Source organism: Plectropomus leopardus, chromosome 8, assembly GCF_026936395.1.
Source record: "Plectropomus leopardus strain MGB_pleo_1.0 chromosome 8, ASM2693639v1, whole genome shotgun sequence".
Taxonomy (NCBI): domain Eukaryota; kingdom Metazoa; phylum Chordata; class Actinopteri; order Perciformes; family Serranidae; genus Plectropomus; species Plectropomus leopardus.
The window spans coordinates 16,967,199-16,989,855 of record NC_142183.1 but is presented as its reverse complement, the minus strand read 5'-3'; the positions used below and the strand labels follow the sequence as shown (position 1 = coordinate 16,989,855).

Sequence of the window (22,657 nt, the reverse complement as noted above, 5' to 3'; positions counted from 1 at the left end):
TAATTTTCAAAAGAAATCAAATCAATATTCCCAGATTCCAAAGGTTTAAATGCTTGTGAAAGGCATCTGAACGCAGCACAATACTGATGTCCAGCCAGGTTTTACGGGGTTAACAGCAAGTAACAAGAACCACTGAATAAATAAAGGTAATAAATAAACAAGTCTATTATGTACACAAGCGTGTGGAATAATAATAAGTAGGTGTTACTATAACTATGATATAAACATTAATAAAAAGCACCAATGATCAACAATTAAAATAAAAAGTCCAAGTCAACTGTTCTGTAATTTCTAAGCTCTACAAATAACGGTTAGGGACTGATTGTTATTTATGAGGGGGGAGAGGGTGTCAAAAAAAATTTTAAGCTGTGGGGAGCAATTAATACTTTATATTTTGGCTTAGGTGAGGGGCATTTAAGTTTAAATGGCTGTATTTGTATTTATTTTACTGCCAATTTTTAAAGAAAACATGCTGTGTTTTAGGTTTTTAGCCAACAGGCCTTAACAAATATGCATGCAAGTATTTTTAAAAAAAAAAAAAAAACAGCAACTGATGTCTCATTAAATTATGCAAATGTAATTGATTACAAAATTAATATAAACACCAGACATCTTTAACATTTGGTCAACTTTATTTTCACTTGGTCTTATCTTTTTGAGTACATCTGACAACTTTGATTGACAGTCAATTCCTTCACTTCCATTTCCATCAATTCAAGCCATCACCAACAAAATTGCAGCAACATGTAAATTAATGATCATAAAAACAATCAAGGAGACAAACTCATAGAACAACAAAACCCCTAAAAAAGGTCCAATGATTTGACAAGACGGGACACGAACCAGAGAGTCTCCAGAGAGTCACTTGAACATGTATGACTTCCCAGTGTACATTTAGGGTTGATTTTTGTTTAAATCACAAGGATTTAAATGAACATTTGCTCGTGAAAGACCTTTCAAGCATTAAAAATGACCCGTTCATTAAGATCCAAATGACACACTGGAGATCCTGGACGGTCCCGACATCTAGTAACACATGAAAATCTAAACAACTTTTAAGTTCTCACTCTTCCTCAAGTGCATTAAAAATAATCTAGTAAACAACGCTGGGAAAAGAAGCTGATAAAACAAAGAAACTACGTCAACAGGATGATTCGCAAACACCAGTGGTTCAGTCCCCTGAAGTGATTCCCACTGCAGAGTTTGTTCAAAAGAAAAAGCCGAAAACCTCTCTGTGCAGCAGCTGAACAACCTGATCGCTTCCACGGTGAAGCGATGATAAGGAATCATTTCCACGCACACAAATTCTCCATTGATAAGCTCAGAGAAAACAAGAATGAACTGGACACAATTGGGAAGAGAGATGAGTGTTTTTTTTTTTTATTTTTACCATTTTTTGTCTAGATTTTTTGAGGTGGGGTTGTATGAGGTACTGATCCATGTAGGTTGGCACACCCCCAGATTTAAGGAATATGGATCTTTTTTGTGTTTGTTTTTTTTAATCACTTATGTATATTTTTATGTATTTTTTATGTAATGTGCTTAAGTAAGAAAAGTTCAATAAAATATTAATGAAAAAAAAAGAAAGAAAAAGCAGGCCAGAGTATCACCTCAACGCTAAGCAATGTACTGCTGTGGAGTGGCTTAGCAGTGAAACATATTTTAGCCACCTAGAAAAAAAAAAAATCATTATCAGTTTAAGTGTACGCTACATTTTCACCTCTAAACCCTCCATTGATACCAACTCAGTTTACCTCACTGGACACAGGAGTTACTGCTCTGCCTCGATCAGTTAATTTGTTTGTACTATTGTGTGATTTTGGTGATTTAAAAGGTTAGTTCAGAATCACCAAAGTCACAAAATTACACAAGCTAACAAACTGATGGAAGCAGCAGCAGAGCAGCAGCTCCTGTGTTCAGTGAGGTAAAATTACTGCTTTTCTCAGTGGACTCTGGTGACTTTGTAAGAGCGCAAATGCAACGGCTTCAGTTCCCTGTTGGAAAGGGCCATCTGATGGCAAACAATGAAAATGTTCTAAATATAATTTAAACTGTTACTGAATTTTTAGGGGGATAAAATTAGGGATGAGTCGCTGTTTTGGCGTCTGTGAGAGTTTTTGGGACCATTAAACGGCTTTGGTGTCGGGTGTTTGCAGCTGCTGCTGAGTTAGCTCGTGCCGCAAAGACGGTGAACTGACTTTAACCTGAATTGCAAACAGCAGCGACAAAAATTTTGGTGGTTTTTCTTATGTTTACTTTTAATTTACGGTTCATTAGGCTAACTGAAGCCTGACTGTTGAATAAATGAAATTCAAATTGCATGTTTTTTCACTGGCCGGCCAATTTACATTCCATTATTTTTGTGAGTATAATAATATAATGTGAGTACTTAAATGAGATTCCCTTAAAAAGCCCAACCCTAGCTAAAATATGTTTTGCTACCACTGTTCACAGCAGTACATTGCTTAGCTGACTACAGATAAGAACCTCAGTCAACCCACCTTCAAAATATCCGAATTATCCCATTAAGTGTAGAGCCACACAGCTGACTGTTGGCCTGCCCAAAATATATGAAATGTGGCACGAGTAAAGAAAGCCGAGCTCTGCACTGATTCAATTCTCGGCTTCAGAGAGCGCTGGAATGATTTTTGGAGGAGCATCAAGTCAGACACACATAAGAGGGAATCACCAGCAGGTGGAGCATGTGCTTTAAGTGCAAACCTTCATTTTAAAATGACAAATGATCCTCCAGAGCAGTGATCTTTCTACTGAGGCAGACTGGATGGATAAACCAAGTGGACAAAAAAAAAAAAGAGTGCCTGAATGTTTTCCTTTCTTTACCCCAAAGATTCATTTCAAAGATGATTTTTCTCAATTGTTATCTATTTGAAAAAATGTGACAAACAGAATTATCTATCTAGTAGTAGCCTCTTTTTGTTAGGTTTACAGCATGATTGAACACAAGAGGGACGTGGCAGAGACGTTACATGGCTCAGTTCAACTGACAGATCTACATGAGTTAATGCGTGTGTCTGTCTGTGTGTGTGTGGGTGAAGGGATGAAAACTGTTTGTGTTTAATGTGTTCTGTGTGAATGTCCTTTATTTTCCATGATGGCTATCCTGTCGTCTTGCTGTAGTAAGTCATGGGCATCAGCGCCTTGTGTCTGTTCCCTCCTCTCTCTCTCTCTGTCTCTCTCCTCATGTTTAGTCTAATTCAGTCAATTTCTCGGCCTGCTCCTCCTCCTCGGTCTCCATGGTTACTGAAGCATCACGTTCCAGTCCACCCCTGCGTTCATGCCGGGCTTGCGGAGCGTCAACACCGACATGGAGGCATCAAAGTCAAACTCTAGCTGGCTCTCCTGACCATCTGCAAAACAGAAAAAAGAGGCTGTTTTAGAAAAAGAAGACCTTCTGGAGAAAAAAAATCTCATTGTAATCAATCTTAAAAGGGACATTTCACCCCAAAATCTTAAACACATATTACTCTAACCTGTAGTGCTATTTATAAAGCCAGATTGTTTTGGTGTTTTGCCGAGTGTTGAAGATTTCGGCTTTAGAGATGTCTGCTTTCTCTTTGATATAAAGGCTTGTGGCGCTCAAACACCAAAAAAAGACATTTAAAATGACTCAACAGCAATGTCTCTTTCCAGAAATCATGACCCGGTTACTTAAAGTAAGATGTCACAGACCATGTTGTGAGCAGTTTCATGCAGGAATTATTTTCTCTCGACCGAATTTTGCCCACAAACTGTATCACTGGCAGAAGGAAGCGAGCATCCACTCGTGGACCAGATGACAGCACGAGGAGTAAACACTGATGCCGCCTCAGCTGTGCTGTAACGTTAGCTGGTGTTAGGTGAGCTAGCAGTAGAGGGTTAACACCTGTCAAGTTTTGGGACTGCATCTTGATCAGTTATGACTTTCACAATGACAAAATCTGTCCACAGACCGACAGACGTATAAACACCGGTAAAATACTCAAAACGGCGTCTGTGGCTGTCCATATTGACCATGACCGTATGCCATGATGATATATATACATATACATATACACACACACACACACATAATCCTGCAATTTTGAACTGACAATACAACCAGCTCCAGGAAACAGCACCCAAGTAAAAACATTTATACCCAGTTTCACCCAGTGAAATGTACCCGGCTCTAAGTGTGACCACAGAAAAACCTTTTCAGTTTAAAACTGCGTTCACATTAATTCACTTAAGGTCAGTGTGAAGATCGCTCCACGGTATCAGACGACTTTTTTAAAAAATCATAAAACTCTTAGAAAACAAAATGGTATAAAACCTTTTCCTCGTGTAAAGAAGCTGGAGGCATTTCAACAGATTTAGTAGCATACAGTGTATAACTTTAAATGCATTAAACAAGTGACAGAAAGGCTGTTTATGGCACTCACCAGCAGTTTTAAGGGTAACCTTACTGGGCTTACTGGCCCCCAGTATGACAATGCGTTCAATCCAGGAGCGGGTGGTAAACTGGCCATCTGGAGCCAGATCACTGTGGACCAGCAGAGACATGGATTTAATACTTCAGCACAGAGGTTTTACAATAGAAAATTAGAAAGTAACCCCCATAATACAGATCAGAAATGTTTGAATTATTTTATGTTTGTAAATAGGGGTCGACTGATATTGTCGGTTATTAGTAGTTAATGAGACTACTGACCAATATTTGGAACAGATATGCATTTACGATAAAAATGAAAAGATTTCTGTCAATATTTACAATTTGAAATATAACAAACTCCAACACAAAACTTTGTTTAAATGCCTTTAGAAAACCTTTTTTTATGAAGATAGTGAAAACTTTAATAAAAAATTAATAAATAACCCCGATACAGATAATCAGCAAAATGCCAAGTATAGACGCTGATAATCGGCCAGGTCCATAATCTGTCGACCCCTTCTTGTGTCACAATGAAGATCTTAACTAAATATATCTGAGAGCCCATTTGAAGGTAGATTTTCGCTGAAAGAAGCATTATTGATCACTCACACAGAAGAAAGGACATTGTTGGCGAAGGCGAGCCTCCTGTGAATGAATTCCTTCTTTTCATAGTTGAAGGTGTGGCCATCGTCTATGTAGAGCTCACCCTCTGCAGTTCTCTGTCAGACAAAAGGTCAAGAATATGAAAATGCAGCCTGTCAAAATGTCAGCGTCCAGCAGCTGTCATCACGGTGTGTGCCACTGAGTTACCTGGGGGTTAAGAGCCACATATAAGGTGTAGGGATCGTGCATCATGCAGGTGGAGGACCTGCGAACTCGATTCTTCCTGGGAATAATGGAGCCGCCACGCTGGAACACAGGAATCTGAGAAGGAGAAAGAAAGCTTAACATCAACCCTATAAAACCTGGTGCAACCTCTCTTTTCTTGTGCTGCTTTCAGATACCTTTCACAAGTTATTTAAACCTTTGAACCCTGAGCAGATTGTTGCAATTTCTTTCAAAAAACATGGTAAAAAAGGGCACTGAGAAACTTGATAAAAATGTTTTACAAATTGCAAGAAATTATTAGATTTAGAAAAAATTATCATAATTACATTTTTAAAATTATGTTACAAAATTATTGTAAATTTAAAATTTTTCAGGCTTGGAAACTTTCACTCTTTTTTTTTTTTAAATATTTTTTTCTTATACTTTTTACTAATTTCTTGCAAATTTGTGGGTCATTTTTTCTTTTGTTGCTAACTGCCTTCTTGTTTTTGACAGAAATCAGGGCAAATTTCTTAGGGAAAATAGGAAAATAATAACTATTAAAAGATGTGGAGGGCCTTAAAATGTAGAAATTGTGTGTGCCTTACAGAGCTTATGGTGACGGGGATGTAAAGGTTCTGGGCTCCGTTGTGCTTCTGGAAGGTGAAGACGTCAAACCAAACCTGAGGAACACACACAAGTTAAAACGACGACGCCTGAATGAAAATCACCTTTTTCAAACAGAAACAGTAATGATCACAGCAGATGTTTAGCCTGAAAACACCAGTAAGAGTCAGTATCTGTAAGATCTGTTAAAGCCTGCGTGTGTCTTCCTCTCACCTCGTCTTTGCCAGGCAGGTAGGCGGTGACTCCCCGAGCTCCCTCCTCAGTAACTGGGTGCACCAGCAAGTCTCTTCCTGCAGCAGAGTTAAGTAACGTCAGTGGAGCCGATCAGCATTTAAAATCATGCCTAACTGTAACAACTGATATAAAGTTTTCATGCTACTGTAGTTTGTCCTCTTGTGCTAGAGCTGCAAACTATAAGGAAAATATGGGATCATGTTAAATATTGCAATAATGATATTTCTTGCCATAAAAAAAACATTTTAAAAGGTTCTCAGTTCTGCCTTTCTGCAGCTGATTTTAGTATATGGCTAAAATACAACAAATGGGTTGCTGAAAAGTAAATAAAAAGGACATTATTTCCATCATTTTTTGATTGAAATAATTAAACTGATCACAAAAGGCGCAGATAAGAAAGAAAAAAAGACTGTTTGTGTATTTTAAAGTGCATTTTTCAACTAAGTCAATAAATCCATCAGTGCAATATCAGGCTTTTAAAATGTGTTGTGTGTTAATGTGTTTATCACATAAGCTGACATTGCAATAATGATAAAAAAGATAACATATGTAGCTGCCCTATCTTGTACCTTGGCTGTTTGCATGCTAAACAGAAGTTATCTACACCAAACACGTTATCTAGTGTAAATAGTATGCACTTTCCTTAATTAATTATTGCTAAAAATAACAATTTAATCGATTCATCATTTGACAAAAAAATACAAACTTCAAACAATTCCTAATATTTTTTTCCCTAAATCAAAGCAACATATTGAATATACTTTGACAGTAATGCACAGCCTATAGATTGATCAATTAAATTTCACATGCTTGATTAAATTCTTAACTACCAATTAATTTATAAATTAATTGTTATCATTTCTAATGCTATCCTTTTATTACAACAACAACCACCAATTCAGACAACTGAGCTGCACACACACACACACACACACACACACACACACACACACACACACACACACACACACACACACACACACACACACACACACACACACACACACACACACACACACACATATATTTCATTGAGTCAAAAAAAAATTAAAGTTTTGGTATTTTCAGTCTCACCGATCAAGAACTCGTCATCCACAGCAAACGTAGCAGGATCCTGAGGATACTCCACCCACAGCGGTCTGAAACAGAGAAACACACAGGTGAGTAGAAATGACTAAATTTCAAAATAACATCATCTGCATCAAAGCAAATTACTAAAATCTGCAGTAAACTCAAGACAAGGTATTTTGTGCAGAGGGATAATTATTGCATTGTTGTGATTCAGAGTAGGGGAAACATTTTGTTTTGCATTTCCATTTGTCTGTATTATGTACACAATGCACACCTCTGCTCTGAAATACACTGCAGTGAAAGTGCGATTACATGACATATTAATATACTGGTATTAACGCTCTGCTGACACTGTGGGTAGTCGAGCACAAAGTTATCAGCAAGACGCATTATGTTATTTCCCAAATGATGTTTGCACAAGGTTTGAATCATTAAGTTTTGTACATAAATAATAAATTGAAACCTTAGGATCTGCTGGAGAATGCTTTATTATTTTCTGTCAGGAAGTAGTTTGGTTGTGTTTTTGCTACTTAAAAAAGCCGCATTGATCTGATCTGTAGTTGGACACCACAGAAAAGCAGGTACTGATATCTGTGTTTTGTAACCATAGAAAGAGGACATGAAAGAGACACAAACATAAACAATGCTTCCCGCTCCACCCTCACCTCATGATGGGCTCTCCAGTGCGGTGTGCGTGGTAGAACTGCTGGTACCAGTAAGGCAGGAGGGTGTAGCGCTGACGCACTGCTTCCCGAATCAGCGCAGTGTTTTCTGGACCGAACAGCCAGGGCTCACGGCGGGGAGTGTCCAGGTGGGCATGAGCCCTGAAGAACGGTTGATACGCTCCGGTCTGGTACCAACGCACCAGGAGCTCGGTGCTCGGAGACTTGAAGAAACCACCAACGTCAGCTATAAGACAGAGTGCGGTCAGAGTTAGTGTCACATCCAGGCTGTTCAAAGGATGATATAAATGAAACAAAAAGGCCAGACACAACAACGCCCAAAGAGCATTTATTTTTGGAGTGTATGGCTGGAGGAAGACAGGAATAAGTGTGTGCTTTTCTTGTACTAAATCATCTTTATTAAATGTAGATGCAATGAAATAAATCACCTGCCATATTCACAAAGGATCTTATCTGTCCACTAGGAGTCCTCCTAAATGACAATGAAAGTGCCTAAATAAGTTTCCTCTTCGGAGCTTTTAAAGAAGCTGCTGAGAGCAACTTTTCTTAATATCTAAAGACAACTTCTGAACCAGGAAAAGAGCAGGACTGACCACATTTCTGTGGATGACTTCATGTGTCTTGGGTGAACTTACTCCCTAGGTCCCACAGTGACCGATGTTTGATCGAGACCGGTTTGTGCCACTGGAATAAATTAATCATCAATACACAGCAGTGTGAGGAGCTATTTATTTTTAGATACGCAGATTAGATACTAGGGTTCCCCTTTAAAGTGGGAGATTTGAATCAGCAGTCTGAGATCCTTCAGTCAACTTCGATTGCTTCAAGTTGAGCAGTCAGGGTTTTTTTTGGGGCTGTTCAGTGTGCTTTGCAGTGTTATTCTGGGGACGTTTTGGTGTCCAGATTTTGCTACAGAGTGAGTGCTCTTGACTGTCTCCATACTCTTTTGAACAAGCAGCAGCTGCTTACATGCAGGCAGCAGCACAGAGAGAGAGACTGCTCCTCTACTCAGAAGTAGTGAGATTACAGCTCACAGTGAGTTAATACGCTGCAGTCTCTAGCTTTTGTTTGATATCTAGTGTCTACTGTTTTTACCAAAGAGACAAACTATCAGTGCAACAGCAGACTATAAAGCTTAAAAACCCTCACCGCCACAGAAAGAGATTCCAACCAGGCCCAGACTCAGACACATGGGGATAGAGATCTTCAGGTGGTCCCACTCAGCAGCGTTATCTCCAGTCCACACAGCTCCTACAGACACAAACACACTTCAACACACGTCCTCTGCTAACAAAGGCAACACAAAAGGTTTGTAGCAGGTGAAATTCATGTAAAATCATTTAAGGTCTTACCGTAGCGCTGTGACCCGGCAAAGAAGGCTCTGGTTAGAACAAATGGTCGCTCAACGCCCCCTGACCTCTGGATCTGACCCTCTGCTGTGGCCATTTGCTGCAGGTTGTGCAGAGGATAATCAGTGGAGCAGAGGCGGTACTATTACCCACATCATCTAGTTTTCAAAGCATTTTTTGGTTCTCTTTAAAAGGGATTTTTCATTTGTTAGCATACTCATATCAGTGAGGATATTTCAAAATCATAATGTCACACATTTAATTCCTGCTGCTGCTGAAAAATTAATGTCAATAAGAATTATAGATACATGTTCATCTATCCACAGCGGCCCACAACTAATAGCTATAGGTAATATTATTTTGCAGATGCATTAATTTATGTTCAGCATTATGATCTACTGCTTTTTACATGGTACCAACATCTTTTTACATGCTTGGACAGTCATTTCCTCTGATAAATCAACTACAGCGGCATAATAGTTACATTCATGCATGAATATTCAACCAGACTGAGAAACATAAAGGGGATAAAATGCAAGGAAATTTAGTTTAAGAGAAAGTTTCAGTCTTTCACACAAAGCCACAGGCAGATCATGTGCACTCACCACATAGAAACCATAAATGTTGTGCACGTCACGGTGCTCCCAGGCTCCGTGCGTTGCATCCTTGTGCATGGTCACCTCTGGCCCGTTAAAGACTGACGGCTCATTCATGTCGTTCCATGTATAAAGGTTCTCCATAGACCCCTGGAGGATGGACAGAGGTTGTGGACGTTAAGTCTCCAGGCCAGAATGATCATATTGTAGAAAAAGTGCAATTTTAAAGAAACAAAGATTTCAGTCCTGGTTTGGTGACACCAGGAGTTACTGGTGGTGATGTGGTTTAATGCTACACAGTTCTGAGGCATCTGATTTTGCATTGTACACCTCATGAGTCTGCAGACAGCAGGGCACAGTGCAAAGGGTTGATTACCTCACTCAGATGGAGGTGTGCAGCCTGTCGCTTGTAGCACCTTCTTCTTTCATAACTCTCTACAATATTTTAAACTGATATGCTGCCATAAAGATGCATTTCTAATGAACGATAGCGTTAAATTTTAAACTAACGGAAAAACACATAGTATTCCCTTTGAGTACTCATGATAACAGCCAGCTTGTATTTCGCCAGTTAAATGCTTTTAATCTGAAGATGTTGCAGTAGGAAATGTTTGGCTTATAACTTTTCCACAAATGTCACTCTAATAATCCAGTTTATAATACTACAAATGCAAGGGCTTTCAGCAGTGGACCAGAGGCTCGATCACTGCACGCTGTGGGGGCAAAGGCTGCAAACATCCCAAGCACAGAAAATAAGAAGAGAATAAGAAAATATTGTTAAAAGGCAGAGTCTCAGGAAAACAATACACTGCCACACACCTCTTGCAGGTACGTGATGATTGAGAGGGATTATGTATTGCTAAAATCCTGCATAATGAAAAGAGTATGCTAATCAAACTGGGTGCTGCAGAAAAAGCGTTTGTGATAATTAAAGGTTTGGTTAATAGATCTGGTGTCATGCTTTGTTGATATGAGTGTTTTCAGCTGCTGTCCTTTCTTGTAGACAGCTGGCACCTAGAAACAGCCTACATGATAAATCTTAAGTATTTTACTTTCAATTATGATAGCAGAGTTATGACTGCTTGTCTTTAGCTGAGCCACAGGGGGACAAGAGTCCTCACCTCATACTGATCGTAGGCGAACATGCTGGCCCACCAGTCCCTCATGTCTTTTCGGGTGAAGTCTGGATAGCCGGCACTACCTGAAGGACATGGTTCAAAGTACAGAGAGGAATGTGAGAGAAATTTTCACGTCAATAATCTTTGCAAACGTCACTACAAATGTCATGTTTTTGAGTGAAGATCATAAAGTAATGTTACAGATGTTGAGTTGTCAGTCTCTTACCAGGCCAGCACCAGCCCTCATAGTCTCCTCCATCTTTATTCTTGATATAGAAACCCCGACTGCGGATTTCATTATGGATCTTGTAGTTGCTGTCTACTTTGATATGAGGGTCTACAATGGCCACCATCTATGGTAAAATAAAGACTATTCAGTGGAAAGCTTCGAAAGTTTAAGTACTGTCAAGAAGACGCCTGCATGTAATTTACTGAGGTTTCAGAAGTTAGATGGAAAATAGAACAAACACTGAAGTTTTATGGCAAGAAAAGCCACAAAACTGTGGATCCTAACACTGCCTGCTGGTACAGTTAGGTTGTCGCATGTACCTTGCGCTTCTTGTCCACGAGACCCTGCAGCATTTCCTTTGGTGTTGCAAACTTGTGTGGATCCCAGGTGAAGTAGCGTTTGCCATCGGTGTGCTCAATGTCGAGCCAGATATAGTCATAGGGGATGTCGTGCTCATCAAAGCCTGCATCCACTGACTGCACGTCTTCCTGATCATTGTAGTTCCAGCGGCACTGGTGATATCCCACAGCAGCCAGGGGAGGGAAGGACTGGGTCCCTGGTGGACGACAAGAGAAGGAGGAGGTAAGAACATGTGAGGAGGTCAGTTGCTGATCTTGTGTGAAGGAGTAAAGGATGCTCAAACTTTATCTTGATTTTCTTTTTGAAAGATATTGGATGAAACAACAAGATGATTTTTCAAAGACTTGATAAAAACAGAGCCAGTGCCTTTGCGTTTCATGTCTGAACCATCATTCATTCAACTCTGTTTATAATTAATTATAAACTTAATTTAATTGCAACAACAAACTTTAAATTCATGAATTGTGTGTCATTAAAAGTGTCACAGCTTGAAAGTGAGAAAATATACAAGAAATAAACATATTTGTGAATATTTTTTGTGATGACAGATCGCTTAGTATTTAGCAGTAATAACCATCAACTCTTTGTGCACAACCCTGTTTGTGCAAAAGGCTGGTCATCCATCTTCCTACCTGTGAGGGAGGCGTACTGAGAGAAGACGTCCTTGGGTGTTGGTCCAAGCATAATGAAAACATCAATGATGCCGCTTTCAGAGATCCAGCGCACGTCTGTCTGTGGAGTTTCACTGGAGCCTTGAACATAATCCAGCATTTTTCCAAACACGGTCTGGAAAGAGACCAAAGTGAGTCATTGAAGCTCTGTGCTTTGGAGCAGCAGACATTCACTGCTGGCTATTTTTGACCAAAACAGCCCTGGGAACTTAAGGAGAACGAATAAGGTTCATACCTTCCCGGCTGTGTTGGAGCTGATATCCACCCACGTCTCAGCGGCATTGAGCCAGAAGATACCTGTGGTCCGCTGGGCGTTGTGGGCTAACATGACTGGGACAGCTCCGTAAAGGGCCATAGGGTTATACAGCTCGTACTGGAACACATCCAAGTTATAGAGCCGATATGGATCTCCATTACTGAAACAGAAAAACAAGCACTCAGGCTTGATCCAATGCAGCGCAGGAAACACGGTCCACAATGGAAACTCCATCTTGTATGTGAAATATGACATGTTGATGACACTCACTCTGTTGTTTTGAGTCTGAGGGTGTCTGCGTGTTCTGGGATGCCATAGACGTGCTCCACACCCGGCAACGAAAAGTCTAAACTAATAGCAGAAGGACCTGTGAGGCGAGAGCAATTATTAGTGAGAGGAGATGTAATCATCATTTACACACAAGACTTATTTCAAATATAACACCAAACGCTATTATGAGAAGGGTAATTAGCTAACTGAAAATATATGCGGAGCTTACCATTAGGTTTGCTGTCTGAATGCGATTTAAAAGTTTCCTCCCACATCCCGTCTTCATCTTTCTCTTCCTCTTCTTTAGTTGTCTGGTAGTCAAACGAGAAGGAAAGTAACATCATTGACGAGAAAAGACATATAGACTGAGATATAGCACAGATGTGGTGTGCTTAAAATAAATAGAGGAAATTAAAGTGTATTTTAGTATGTGGTACCTCGGCCTGGTTTGCTGGGTCAGCCTCCTCTTTCTTCTCAGCCTCCGGGTCTGCCTGACTGCTCCGTGGCACAAAGAGTGGACGGAGGAAGGGATATGGAAACAAGAAAGATGTGTCACTTTGGCAGAGTCATGCCATCTTGAAATGAGTAGCAATATATGGGAGTATAAACTATAATAAAAAGGAAAAGGACATACAGACAGGGAGGTTGGTGAATACTCCCTGACACCACAGTGATGACAACTAACAGATACTCTACAAGGTCTTGACTGACCTAACGTTAATGACAAAGGGGACTGAGCAACTCCCTACCTTGTGGCTATTTCAAGCTTGGCATTATGGGACAGGACCTCAAGAGGCCACTGACTGTGACACCCGCAAGGCTCCTTACAGAACCAGCAGGTACCCAGTGGGCTCCCAGTAGAACATGGTGTGATTGAGGCCATGGTATTACACCAAAATTGTCAAATAAGATATTCACACACAGTTGTGGAGGTGCATGATCTGCAGCACTTGCAAGAGGCAGTGGTGCCAAAATGCATCTTAAAAGCCAGTTATGCCATTTTCACATTGCAGCGTAAAAACAAGGCTCTTCCCCTACACCCGGTACCTATATTACCCATAATGCAACCCAGCCACCAACAGTTCAGTTAAAAATTCTGTTTTTTATGCTAGTAGCAGGTAATGTTTGCCTGAAATCAGAAACAATTGTCATCTCATTAACACTCCTTTTCCATCTTCAGCTTGACTTTAAGTTCAGTGTAATCAGTCGGCGTGGGGAAGGGGATTTCATTTTCCTCTAACCAATCGCTAGACGTTATCCGCCTGAATCTAATGTAATTTGAAGTCCACGTTGATGCTTGCCAATATAACTGTTTTGCTGGGGGTTTTAAGAGTGGAGAGAAATGAAGTAAAAATAAAAAAAGATGTCGGGCAATATTGAGAAGACATGTCGACTTCAAACAGCCTTGATAGCAGCATCTATCAGTGTTGTCACAATAGAGGAATTTCTAACTCTGGTACAATACCATGAAAGATACATATTTGATCCCATTGTCGATACCACAGGAGAAAAATTGACATTGAGGGCATGCAATTTTAAAATTTTGTTAAAAGATAAATATAAGGCTACATGATGACGACTTTTCTTTTCTTGTTTGGTAGCAGAGAACAGCAGAATGACTGTAGTTAATATTACCAATAAGCCAGAGCAAAAAGTGCAGCTTGTGCTGGTGTATTGATACTGAGGAAAATGAAACTGTTGCCATTATTCTGAATCTATACGTGCTGATAAATCAATAGTTTTGAAAACAATAGCCACCATCTTGTCTATAGCGGTCACCATTGTTGTTACTGGTTAACGCATCGCTCTGCAACAGTTTGCCATCACGTTAGTTTTACCGCTACATTCACTGGTACGGTGGATTGTCAGTCAAGACACTGATTCATGTAACGATGCATCAGAGGAGTCGGTCAACTCGGTGGAGTGAGGGGATTAAATGATCTGGACCCGTTAAAGGCTGATGCAGCCCTGAGCCTCTGACCTTCAGCAGAGATGAGGAGGGGGCTACAGAGGCTATTTTTCAGACTTTGCACAGCTCCCTCTGGAGCGACACAATGCTTTACATACGCAGTAATACTCCTAGTACTTAGCAGTAACTTCCACTTACTTATTACATAGTAGAAGTTTTCAGTTCAATATGATGATGACTTGTTATTTTACAGTCACACTCGGTAACCTCAGCTCATTAATTTAGCCTCTATCTTAAATTGCAGCCACGCTGCACACATTATTGCAGGACTGTCACACCAAAAACACAACAATGATGAGGGCGCCAACCGAAGCTGTTTTCCCGCAGTAATGAGGAAATGGCTTTATAGCTCTAAAGCAGCACGGTCCCAGAAAAATCAGCAGAAAATGTCCCAATTTAGAAAACTCTAACCCCTGAAACGGAGGTTTAACCACAAAGAAAGAAGTTGCTGTTGGGTTTGGGAGCTGGGCTGCAGCACCTGCAAATAAGACACTAACTACCTGGCGGGACTCAGACTACGTGTGTGTGACAACAGAAAAGCTTTCTGTGCTGTCTAAACCGGCTCAAACCCGCTGCCACTAGTGTTATATTTCATCTATCGCAGTTAGCTGTCACCATGAGCTAGGCAAGCGTGAAAACTAGTTTCATTCAACGTAACTGGAAACACAGTCAGTCATGCAGCTGCAATGTTAGATCTGCTGGAGCGACATTCTAGTCTACGTGGACGATTTCATTAATCGGACAAGACGGTGAAAGTACTGGCTGGCACAGCAGAATCTACATCATTCAGGTGAATGTGTTTTTTTTTTTAAGATCAGGATGATTTTTTCTTTGTTTCATGAAATAAGACAAAAAAATCAGAATCTTAAGAGGTGTTTCTTTTAGTTTCAATTTAAAGATCCTTCATAAATATGAGGATGGTAACAGGGGGCTGGCCTGAGATCCTGGATCAAATTAAACACCGACATGCACACACTCACCCACACTCCTCTCTCTCTCTCTCTCTCTCTCTCTCTCTCAGTCACATTTATTGGAGGGTAAACACTGCACTTGGTGTGATGGGGGTCCCTATGGTTTTGTCACTATTGGCAGCATTAGCACAAGGAACAGAATACACACTCACAAATCTTAAGGGTCTTTACCTAGAGAATACCCTCTTGATATTATCCCACACGCTAGCCACTGTGCTAGTTACTTTATAGGAGAAACTAGGATGATAGGGAGAAGAGGACAGAACAACGAGTCAGAGACAATACTCAAAAAACAAACCATTTCATGGGAACAAAAATAGAAATCATCCACTGAGTGAGGACGTGGATTAAAAGAGAGGGCTGGCATTTTGTCAACGTGTGTGTTTGCATGCGTGGTTTCTCACGTGTCCTTGCGCATCCTCAGGTGCTCAAATGCCAGCAGGCCGCGCGAGTTCAGCGACATCAGCACGTCGCGCCCTTCCATGATGTCCAATCGGAAGGGCCGGACGCTGACGATGACCCTCTGAGACTCCGCCCCCAGGGACAGCACCACCCCGTTCTCGTCCTGAGACAAGAGAGACAGGCTGAGGCAGAGAGAGAGGGAGAGAAGGAGGTGAAGTTAAAGAGAGGATTTGGTTTAGAAAAAGAAAAGCGAGGACAAATTAGAACGGTTATCATGTATTCAGTGTCCATCTAAATGCTTCACATTTGTCTCATTAAGTCCTTGTAAGAAAACTAAACCAATGCCAGAGGGCTACATATGAAAAAAGGCTCTTTTGTAAGTGGGCTTTATCACGTCACTGGAAGAATTTTAATTGAATTAAGCAGCATGGGTACAAGCCTCAAACTGAAGAAAAACACAGCAATCTTTTTGTTTTCATTAAATATTTAAAATCTGATAAAATGTTTTTTTAAATATCTTTTTTTTTTTTTTTTCATTTTATTCATTAGGCATTACCTAATTCAGAAACACCCATGAGTCATTTCTTTGGCAGCTCTAATTTACTTACTTAACCAGTCCTTTTCACAGCAGACAGTTTGAAAAGTTTAGGTGTTACTAATAACATTAATGACCGCTCTGTTCAATTCACAAGTCCCAGTAAGCGATGACATTGAGCAATTTACATACACAAAATAGTCCAGTTTTTGCCCTTATTGCGAAAAAGGCAATAATTCTACAACGCTGTGAACACCGCTAATGAAAATAAAAATTCCACCAATATACTAGTTTAAAGCAGCCGTGCAAACTCTGATTAATGTGCCCGAACATCTCGTTTATCACATCAAAATATACAAAAGTGGAACCGCTGGAGCTGCTTGTCATTTTGCTTTCTTGCAACAAAAAGGATTTTTTTTTCCAAGTTGCCCATCAGTGGCGGACGTGTTACACACTGACTCCCCTTTTTATTCCTTTAATCACCTTCTTGAAAAGGTTGGAGTTGCAATATTTGCACATCTCCAAAAACCTGCTAATATCCAAGCTTTTCATGTTGTTGAGAAGTAGGTGTGTTTCTGCTCCCATCCAGAAATTTGGCCTTTACTTTTGGGCATGCATATCTACCTCAGCCTTAAAAACTGCTGTCCTGTGTCGGAAAGTACGGTAAAAACCCCAAATGAGATGCATATGCATATTCTGAATGTGCTGTATACATGTCCAAATAACGCTTTTAAAAATGTGAAATTTGGAAAAAGGCCCATTTTGGAATGCCTAAACAAAATATGCTGTCTACATGACCTGCAACAATTTTAAAAAATATTGTCATATTCAGAATTACAGTAGAATTAGCGTGCATGGAAACACAGCCAGTGAGCCAACATGCACAAAACCAGGACCCCAAAACTGAAGCAGCTAAATGAACTTTAGCCATGATTGATTTTATCATTCATACCTGTGCTTCTACTATTATGACAAGTCAAAATTTCTTCCATAAAACAGGCTTATATTATCATTATTTTCTCAAATGTTCACTGTTATTCTGCCTTCTTAAACAAAACATGTAGATCTATCTTTTCTAAAAGAGGGATCCTGCTGAAGCAGTTTTTTTTAACAAAAACATAGAGGACTACAAACAGAAAGTGTTATTTTTGCCTTTTCACTTTGTTCTGCTAAATCAAAACCTCCCTCCACACACCCACCCCACGACACACAGTCAGTAACCCCCTCTGGAGACTTACGGCTCAGTTGGCGGCTCCCTGATGAGCACGTCTGGGACCTCATAGCGAGGCTTCAGAGGCTTCAGCTCGTTAATCTTCACCCTCGTTATGTTTCCCTGGAGACGGTAGAGTTCGAGCAGCAGACGCACCTGAGAAAGAGACGGGTGAGAGAGAAAAGAGTGATATACTGTACAGGAAGAGCAAAGGAGAGTACAGAATAGTATTATTATCTCAGAAACACTACAGAGGCCTGAAAATGGGTTCAGCCAAGGGCCAGTTTTTTTTTTTTAGCATTACACTTAGTTTACCATATTAGGCGTTTGCTTCTGATGCCTCAGGAAGGGAAACTGGTAACTTGTGCCTTCATAATGGCATCAAGATTTCCCAATCTGGGAACAGGCTTAACATTGGGCCATATCTACAATTTTAGTCAACAGTTTATTCATTAATTCAGTTGAGGATCTTGTGATTTAAAGCACATCTACCACACGTGACGTTAAGCTGTTAGTGCCTCTTGCAGCCATAGCTTCCACGCTGAGAAACGCTCCTCTGTGTGCGATTTACCTTATTGTTGTCATTGATGAGCTGCAGCGTGAGTCTGGTGTTGGTCAGCTCCATGGTCTCCAGCAGGGCTCGATAGGGAGACTCGCCAGGCTTCAACGCTCGCTGACGCCTGTTTAAAATTTAAAATTAAGACAGTGGACAGCGGTGATAAATCAGCACCTGAGGGCTTTTATTTTCTTTGAAGGTCCAGTGTGTAGGTTTTAGGAGGACATATTGGCAGAAATATAACATAATGTAATATGATATAATATAATATAATATAATATAATGTGTTTTCTTTAGTGTATAATCACCTGCAAATAAGAATTGTTGTGTTTCTGTTACTTTGGAATGAGCTATTTATATCTAAATAGGGAGCAAGGCCTTCTCCAGAGAGATTGCGATGTTGCTCTGCCATGTTTCTACTGTAGCCCAAAATAGAAAAACCAAAACCTGGCTCTGGAGAGGCTTTAGAGAAACACTGATTTGTGAAGGAAAACCGGTTTATGTGTTTTTACTGGTTTTATGTACCTAGTCTGTTTGTTTTGCGGAGGAGAGGAATACAAAAGTAAATGTCTTTTTTTTTATTTTATTTTTTTATCTTGCACTCACTTGCAGAAGGCACTCTGGTCACAGGTCTTGAAGTTGCCCCTGTCCACAGCCCATGACCCACTGACGCACACAGCCAGCCACAGCACCAAGACAGGCGCCATCCTTGAAAGAAAAACAAGGAGACAACTTTAACTTAAGATGGACACTGGCCCACAGTTAGCTGAGCAAAACGGTTCCTACAGCTTAAGTCAAGTGGGATTTCAAACTTTCATGAAATTACATTTAAGACCAATTTCAAAGAAGCCAATACTGAAGGAAAAAAACATGTACTAACATCAATCTTAATGTTATGGCAAATGTTATTTTTTGAAATATTTTTCATAACATAAAACATAACACTTTGGTGATGGTAATGCAAGAGTCATTTGGTAAATTATTAATTTTAAATTAGCCATTATTTTGAGCATGTGCAATGAAATGTCATGCATTTTGCTGATTATCTGTATTGGAGTTTTATTTTAATATTTGCAATAAAATCAATTAATTAAAAACTGCAAAGAAAATTTCAGCATGGGAGGAACTTTTACATTGTAAAACCTCAGGGAGCTATTTTATTTACAATTTTTTAAATCTAAAAGTTCACTCGACTTTATAAAAAAGGAAGTTGCTGGGAAGATGCTGCACATGATGTTGAAAGATTTTGTTTAAACATTTGCTAAAGGAATTTAAACAAAGTTTTGTGTTGTAGTTTGTTGTATTTTTCTAAATATTGACAGAAAGATTTTCTTTTTTATTGTAAATGCATCAACAGCTCCAAAATCGCATATCGGTCTCATTAACTACAAATAATTGGTATCAGCCCTGAAAAAAAAAAAAATACTGCAGGACCCCTTTTGTAATATCATAAAAATAAAAACTTTTGATACTTAAGTACAGTAAATATTGTATACTCTAAGACTTTTACACAAGTAATATTCTAATAGGCGACTTTAACTTCCACCAAAGTCATTTTCTGATAAGAAATATGTACTGTTACTCAAGTATAGCTTTCAGGTACTTCATCCACCACTGGCAGTTACCCAAGTGGACCAGGGTTGGAAATTAACTTTTATATCCACCTGACACAGTAGTATCTGGATTCCTAAATCTACCACCCACTCAACAGATACTTTTTTTGGGCTTGTGAGTGACGCAAATCTAGCATACACTTGCACCTTGTACCCGCATTTGGATTGTGGCTGGTGGTAATTTCCAACCCTGAAGAGGACCCCAACCAAAGTGCAGCACGTACACAGGACAGATGTTATATACACACACGCGGACTTTGATCTGTCTGTGGTGGTAAATGTGTCTTCAAGAGAAAAGCAGCGCCTGAAAATGTCACCAGTAGCAAAAACCAATTTCCCGTTTCCTCATCCTGCTGCAGCTGCACACTGCGCATATATTAACATCCAAAACATTAACTGAAGTCCTGTTTTTCGTGTCAGGCCTACACGTAGAGACACGTTTGGAGCCGTCACCCTCCTGTCAGAGCCGGGTGATGTGATGGGTTTGAAGTGATGCCAGGGGACAGTATTAGCTAACGTATCAGCTAATGTATGCTAAAGTTAGCTAGCATTCATTCGGATTTCCGGTAAAATACACCAGAAAACGAACACAAATTAATAATTTGACTACAATGCCCAAGTATTACACAGGCTGACTTATGGTGTGTGTATGTTTGACAGCGGTGTTGTGGTTAATTACCTCTCCGGATCAGGATATCGTGCTAACCTTGCTAAAAGCGGCACAGTCAGCCTGTCAATCCGTTAATTCAATTGAGGAGGTTTCCAGACTTTTCCACTATGATTTCCTCCTGGCGGCCGTTAAACCCCAAAACATTAACTAAAGCTCACACGTCCACTTAGTATGAACCCACAGCGATAATCTCTGGCCTCCGTCGCGCTGATAACGTATCAAATTAATGATAAAATCACGATGAAACGGCGGACCTGCTTTGTCTTACCTTTCAGTGAAGGTGGCCATCTTGGTTATAGTTCCGCTTGACTCCGCCCCTTTCACTCCGCAACAGAGATCGTTAAAATTTTTTAAAAAATCTCAACAAATTATAAATTTTTTTTTTTTCTTTAAATTCGAAAATATAAAGTAAATCAAAATATTAAATAACAATATTTAGTATTTAGAATATTTATTTATTTTTTTCTATCTTGTTGATAATAAAAAGGAGGATGTACGTGACCTTAGTTTGCATATTTATCCTCTCAGACTCGGACACGTCATCTCCAGGCTCCACTCAGTGCAGTGCACACATTTGCTCTGGATTTGTCCCACTGCAACGAAAAAGTGATGAAAACACGTGTACAATGTAATGCAATTTGAAAAAACAAACACAAGCAAACAAAAAACCAAACACAACTTTGTGAATATGTAGGGTCATGTAGCAACATTTATCTCCCTATGAATTACTTCCTCGTTTTTTTCTTTAAATTGTGTCAAATATTTACAACAAATATCTTACATTATAGATTAAGGTCTACCATATCACATAAACATGATAATGGACATTTAATATACTTTTATTTATATTTTAGTATTATTATTACTGTTTTGTCATACTTTGAGTATCCAAGTATATGCCAAGTAAATTAGTGTTTTATGAGAAGTGGTACTACCCTTGAATGGGTACTCAGTAGTGTTGATGATGGACATGAAAAGACCAAAAAATATGATAAGTATGTGAACATCTCTGCGTTATATGTTGTATGTATTATCTTTATGTTGAATAAATAAAATGGTTTTTTTATGTTTTGATATATGTGCTCTACTTTATCATGTCCCCAGTGCAAAGTAATCGACTTCTACAAGACTTATAAGCCATAAAAAGCTAAAATGGTTAAAATATTCTTTAATTATTTAGCAGTTGCTATTAAACTCTCTCTGTTCATATATGGGGCTCCCACACATTTTCATGGACAAAATTTAAAAACCTTTCCATGACTTTTCAAGGAACCATAATAAAAAAAAAATTAAATCTTGCCCCACTTGCCCAGAGTTTCAAAGGTATCAGATTAAAACATGAGGGGAGAGACGAAATAAAGGGAGAGACCAAAGAAACATATGTGACATATGTCATATATGTAGACGTCACACATCGACACACATTAAAGACACGCTACAGCTAAAGAAAAATGTTGGGAAGTTATCCACAGATAACTAACAATTAATTTAATTACAAACAACATAGTTCAATGATTTCTCCAAAACATTCAATGATTTTTACTAATTCCACAACTTTTCCAGGCCTGGAAAATGTGATGTGAAATTCCATGACTTTACCAGGTTTTCCATGACTGTGGGTCATGTATATATATTAGGAAGGACTAACTAACATTTATGTGTTTGTTACACTCTTACATTTTCACCCTTATAAACTTAATTATAACAACAGTTGGTCCAATGAAAAGAAGGGGAAATATATTTTATATAGTTGTTAAAATCCAATTAATCTGTAGAAGATTATCTGACTAAATCTGGATCATTCACACAGCTGCGGCTAGCATAGCTGAAAATTCCTCACCCTGTTGGTGTACAGACAATTATGAACCAGTCTACCCCTGGAGAACCAATGTTTCCCTGTCACTGTCCTTATATAATGCAAAACTGTCTGAAAAATCCATCTTTTTTTATGAGTTATGAGGCTGAAATGTTGCTGCATAACAGAAATAACCCTGTAATGATTACATTTTGATTATATAAATTAGCTGTTCCCAACCCGAGGATCCTCCC

The 22,657-nt window shown here is 39.4% G+C and overlaps 1 protein-coding gene across 3 annotated transcripts; it reads right to left on the bottom strand.

The window, feature by feature from the left end:
- Positions 1–613: 613 nt before the first annotated feature.
- On the bottom strand, positions 614–20,929 carry ganabb (glucosidase II alpha subunit b). 3 transcript variants are annotated; one of them, XM_042493773.2, is made up of 25 exons: positions 20,877–20,929; positions 18,932–19,033; positions 18,341–18,449; positions 17,798–17,925; positions 16,027–16,206; positions 15,794–15,859; positions 13,120–13,177; positions 12,912–12,993; positions 12,683–12,779; positions 12,392–12,572; positions 12,118–12,271; positions 11,446–11,681; positions 11,123–11,249; positions 10,900–10,979; positions 9,788–9,928; positions 9,186–9,282; positions 8,983–9,084; positions 7,816–8,059; positions 7,154–7,218; positions 6,059–6,135; positions 5,827–5,901; positions 5,222–5,335; positions 5,021–5,130; positions 4,422–4,522; positions 614–3,368 (listed from the first exon to the last, which is right to left on the bottom strand). In XM_042493773.2, exons 1-25 carry the CDS (start codon positions 20,894–20,896, stop codon positions 3,259–3,261), a joined length of 2,856 nt encoding a protein of 951 aa, XP_042349707.2. In that variant the 5' UTR covers positions 20,897–20,929; the 3' UTR covers positions 614–3,258. The 3 variants fall into 3 exon arrangements, with proteins under 3 accessions (XP_042349707.2, XP_042349708.2, XP_042349709.2); XM_042493774.2 differs by lacking the exon at positions 20,877–20,929 and adding an exon at positions 20,618–20,858; XM_042493775.2 differs by lacking the exon at positions 15,794–15,859 and having other exon boundaries at positions 20,877–20,928.
- Positions 20,930–22,657: the final 1,728 nt, after the last annotated feature.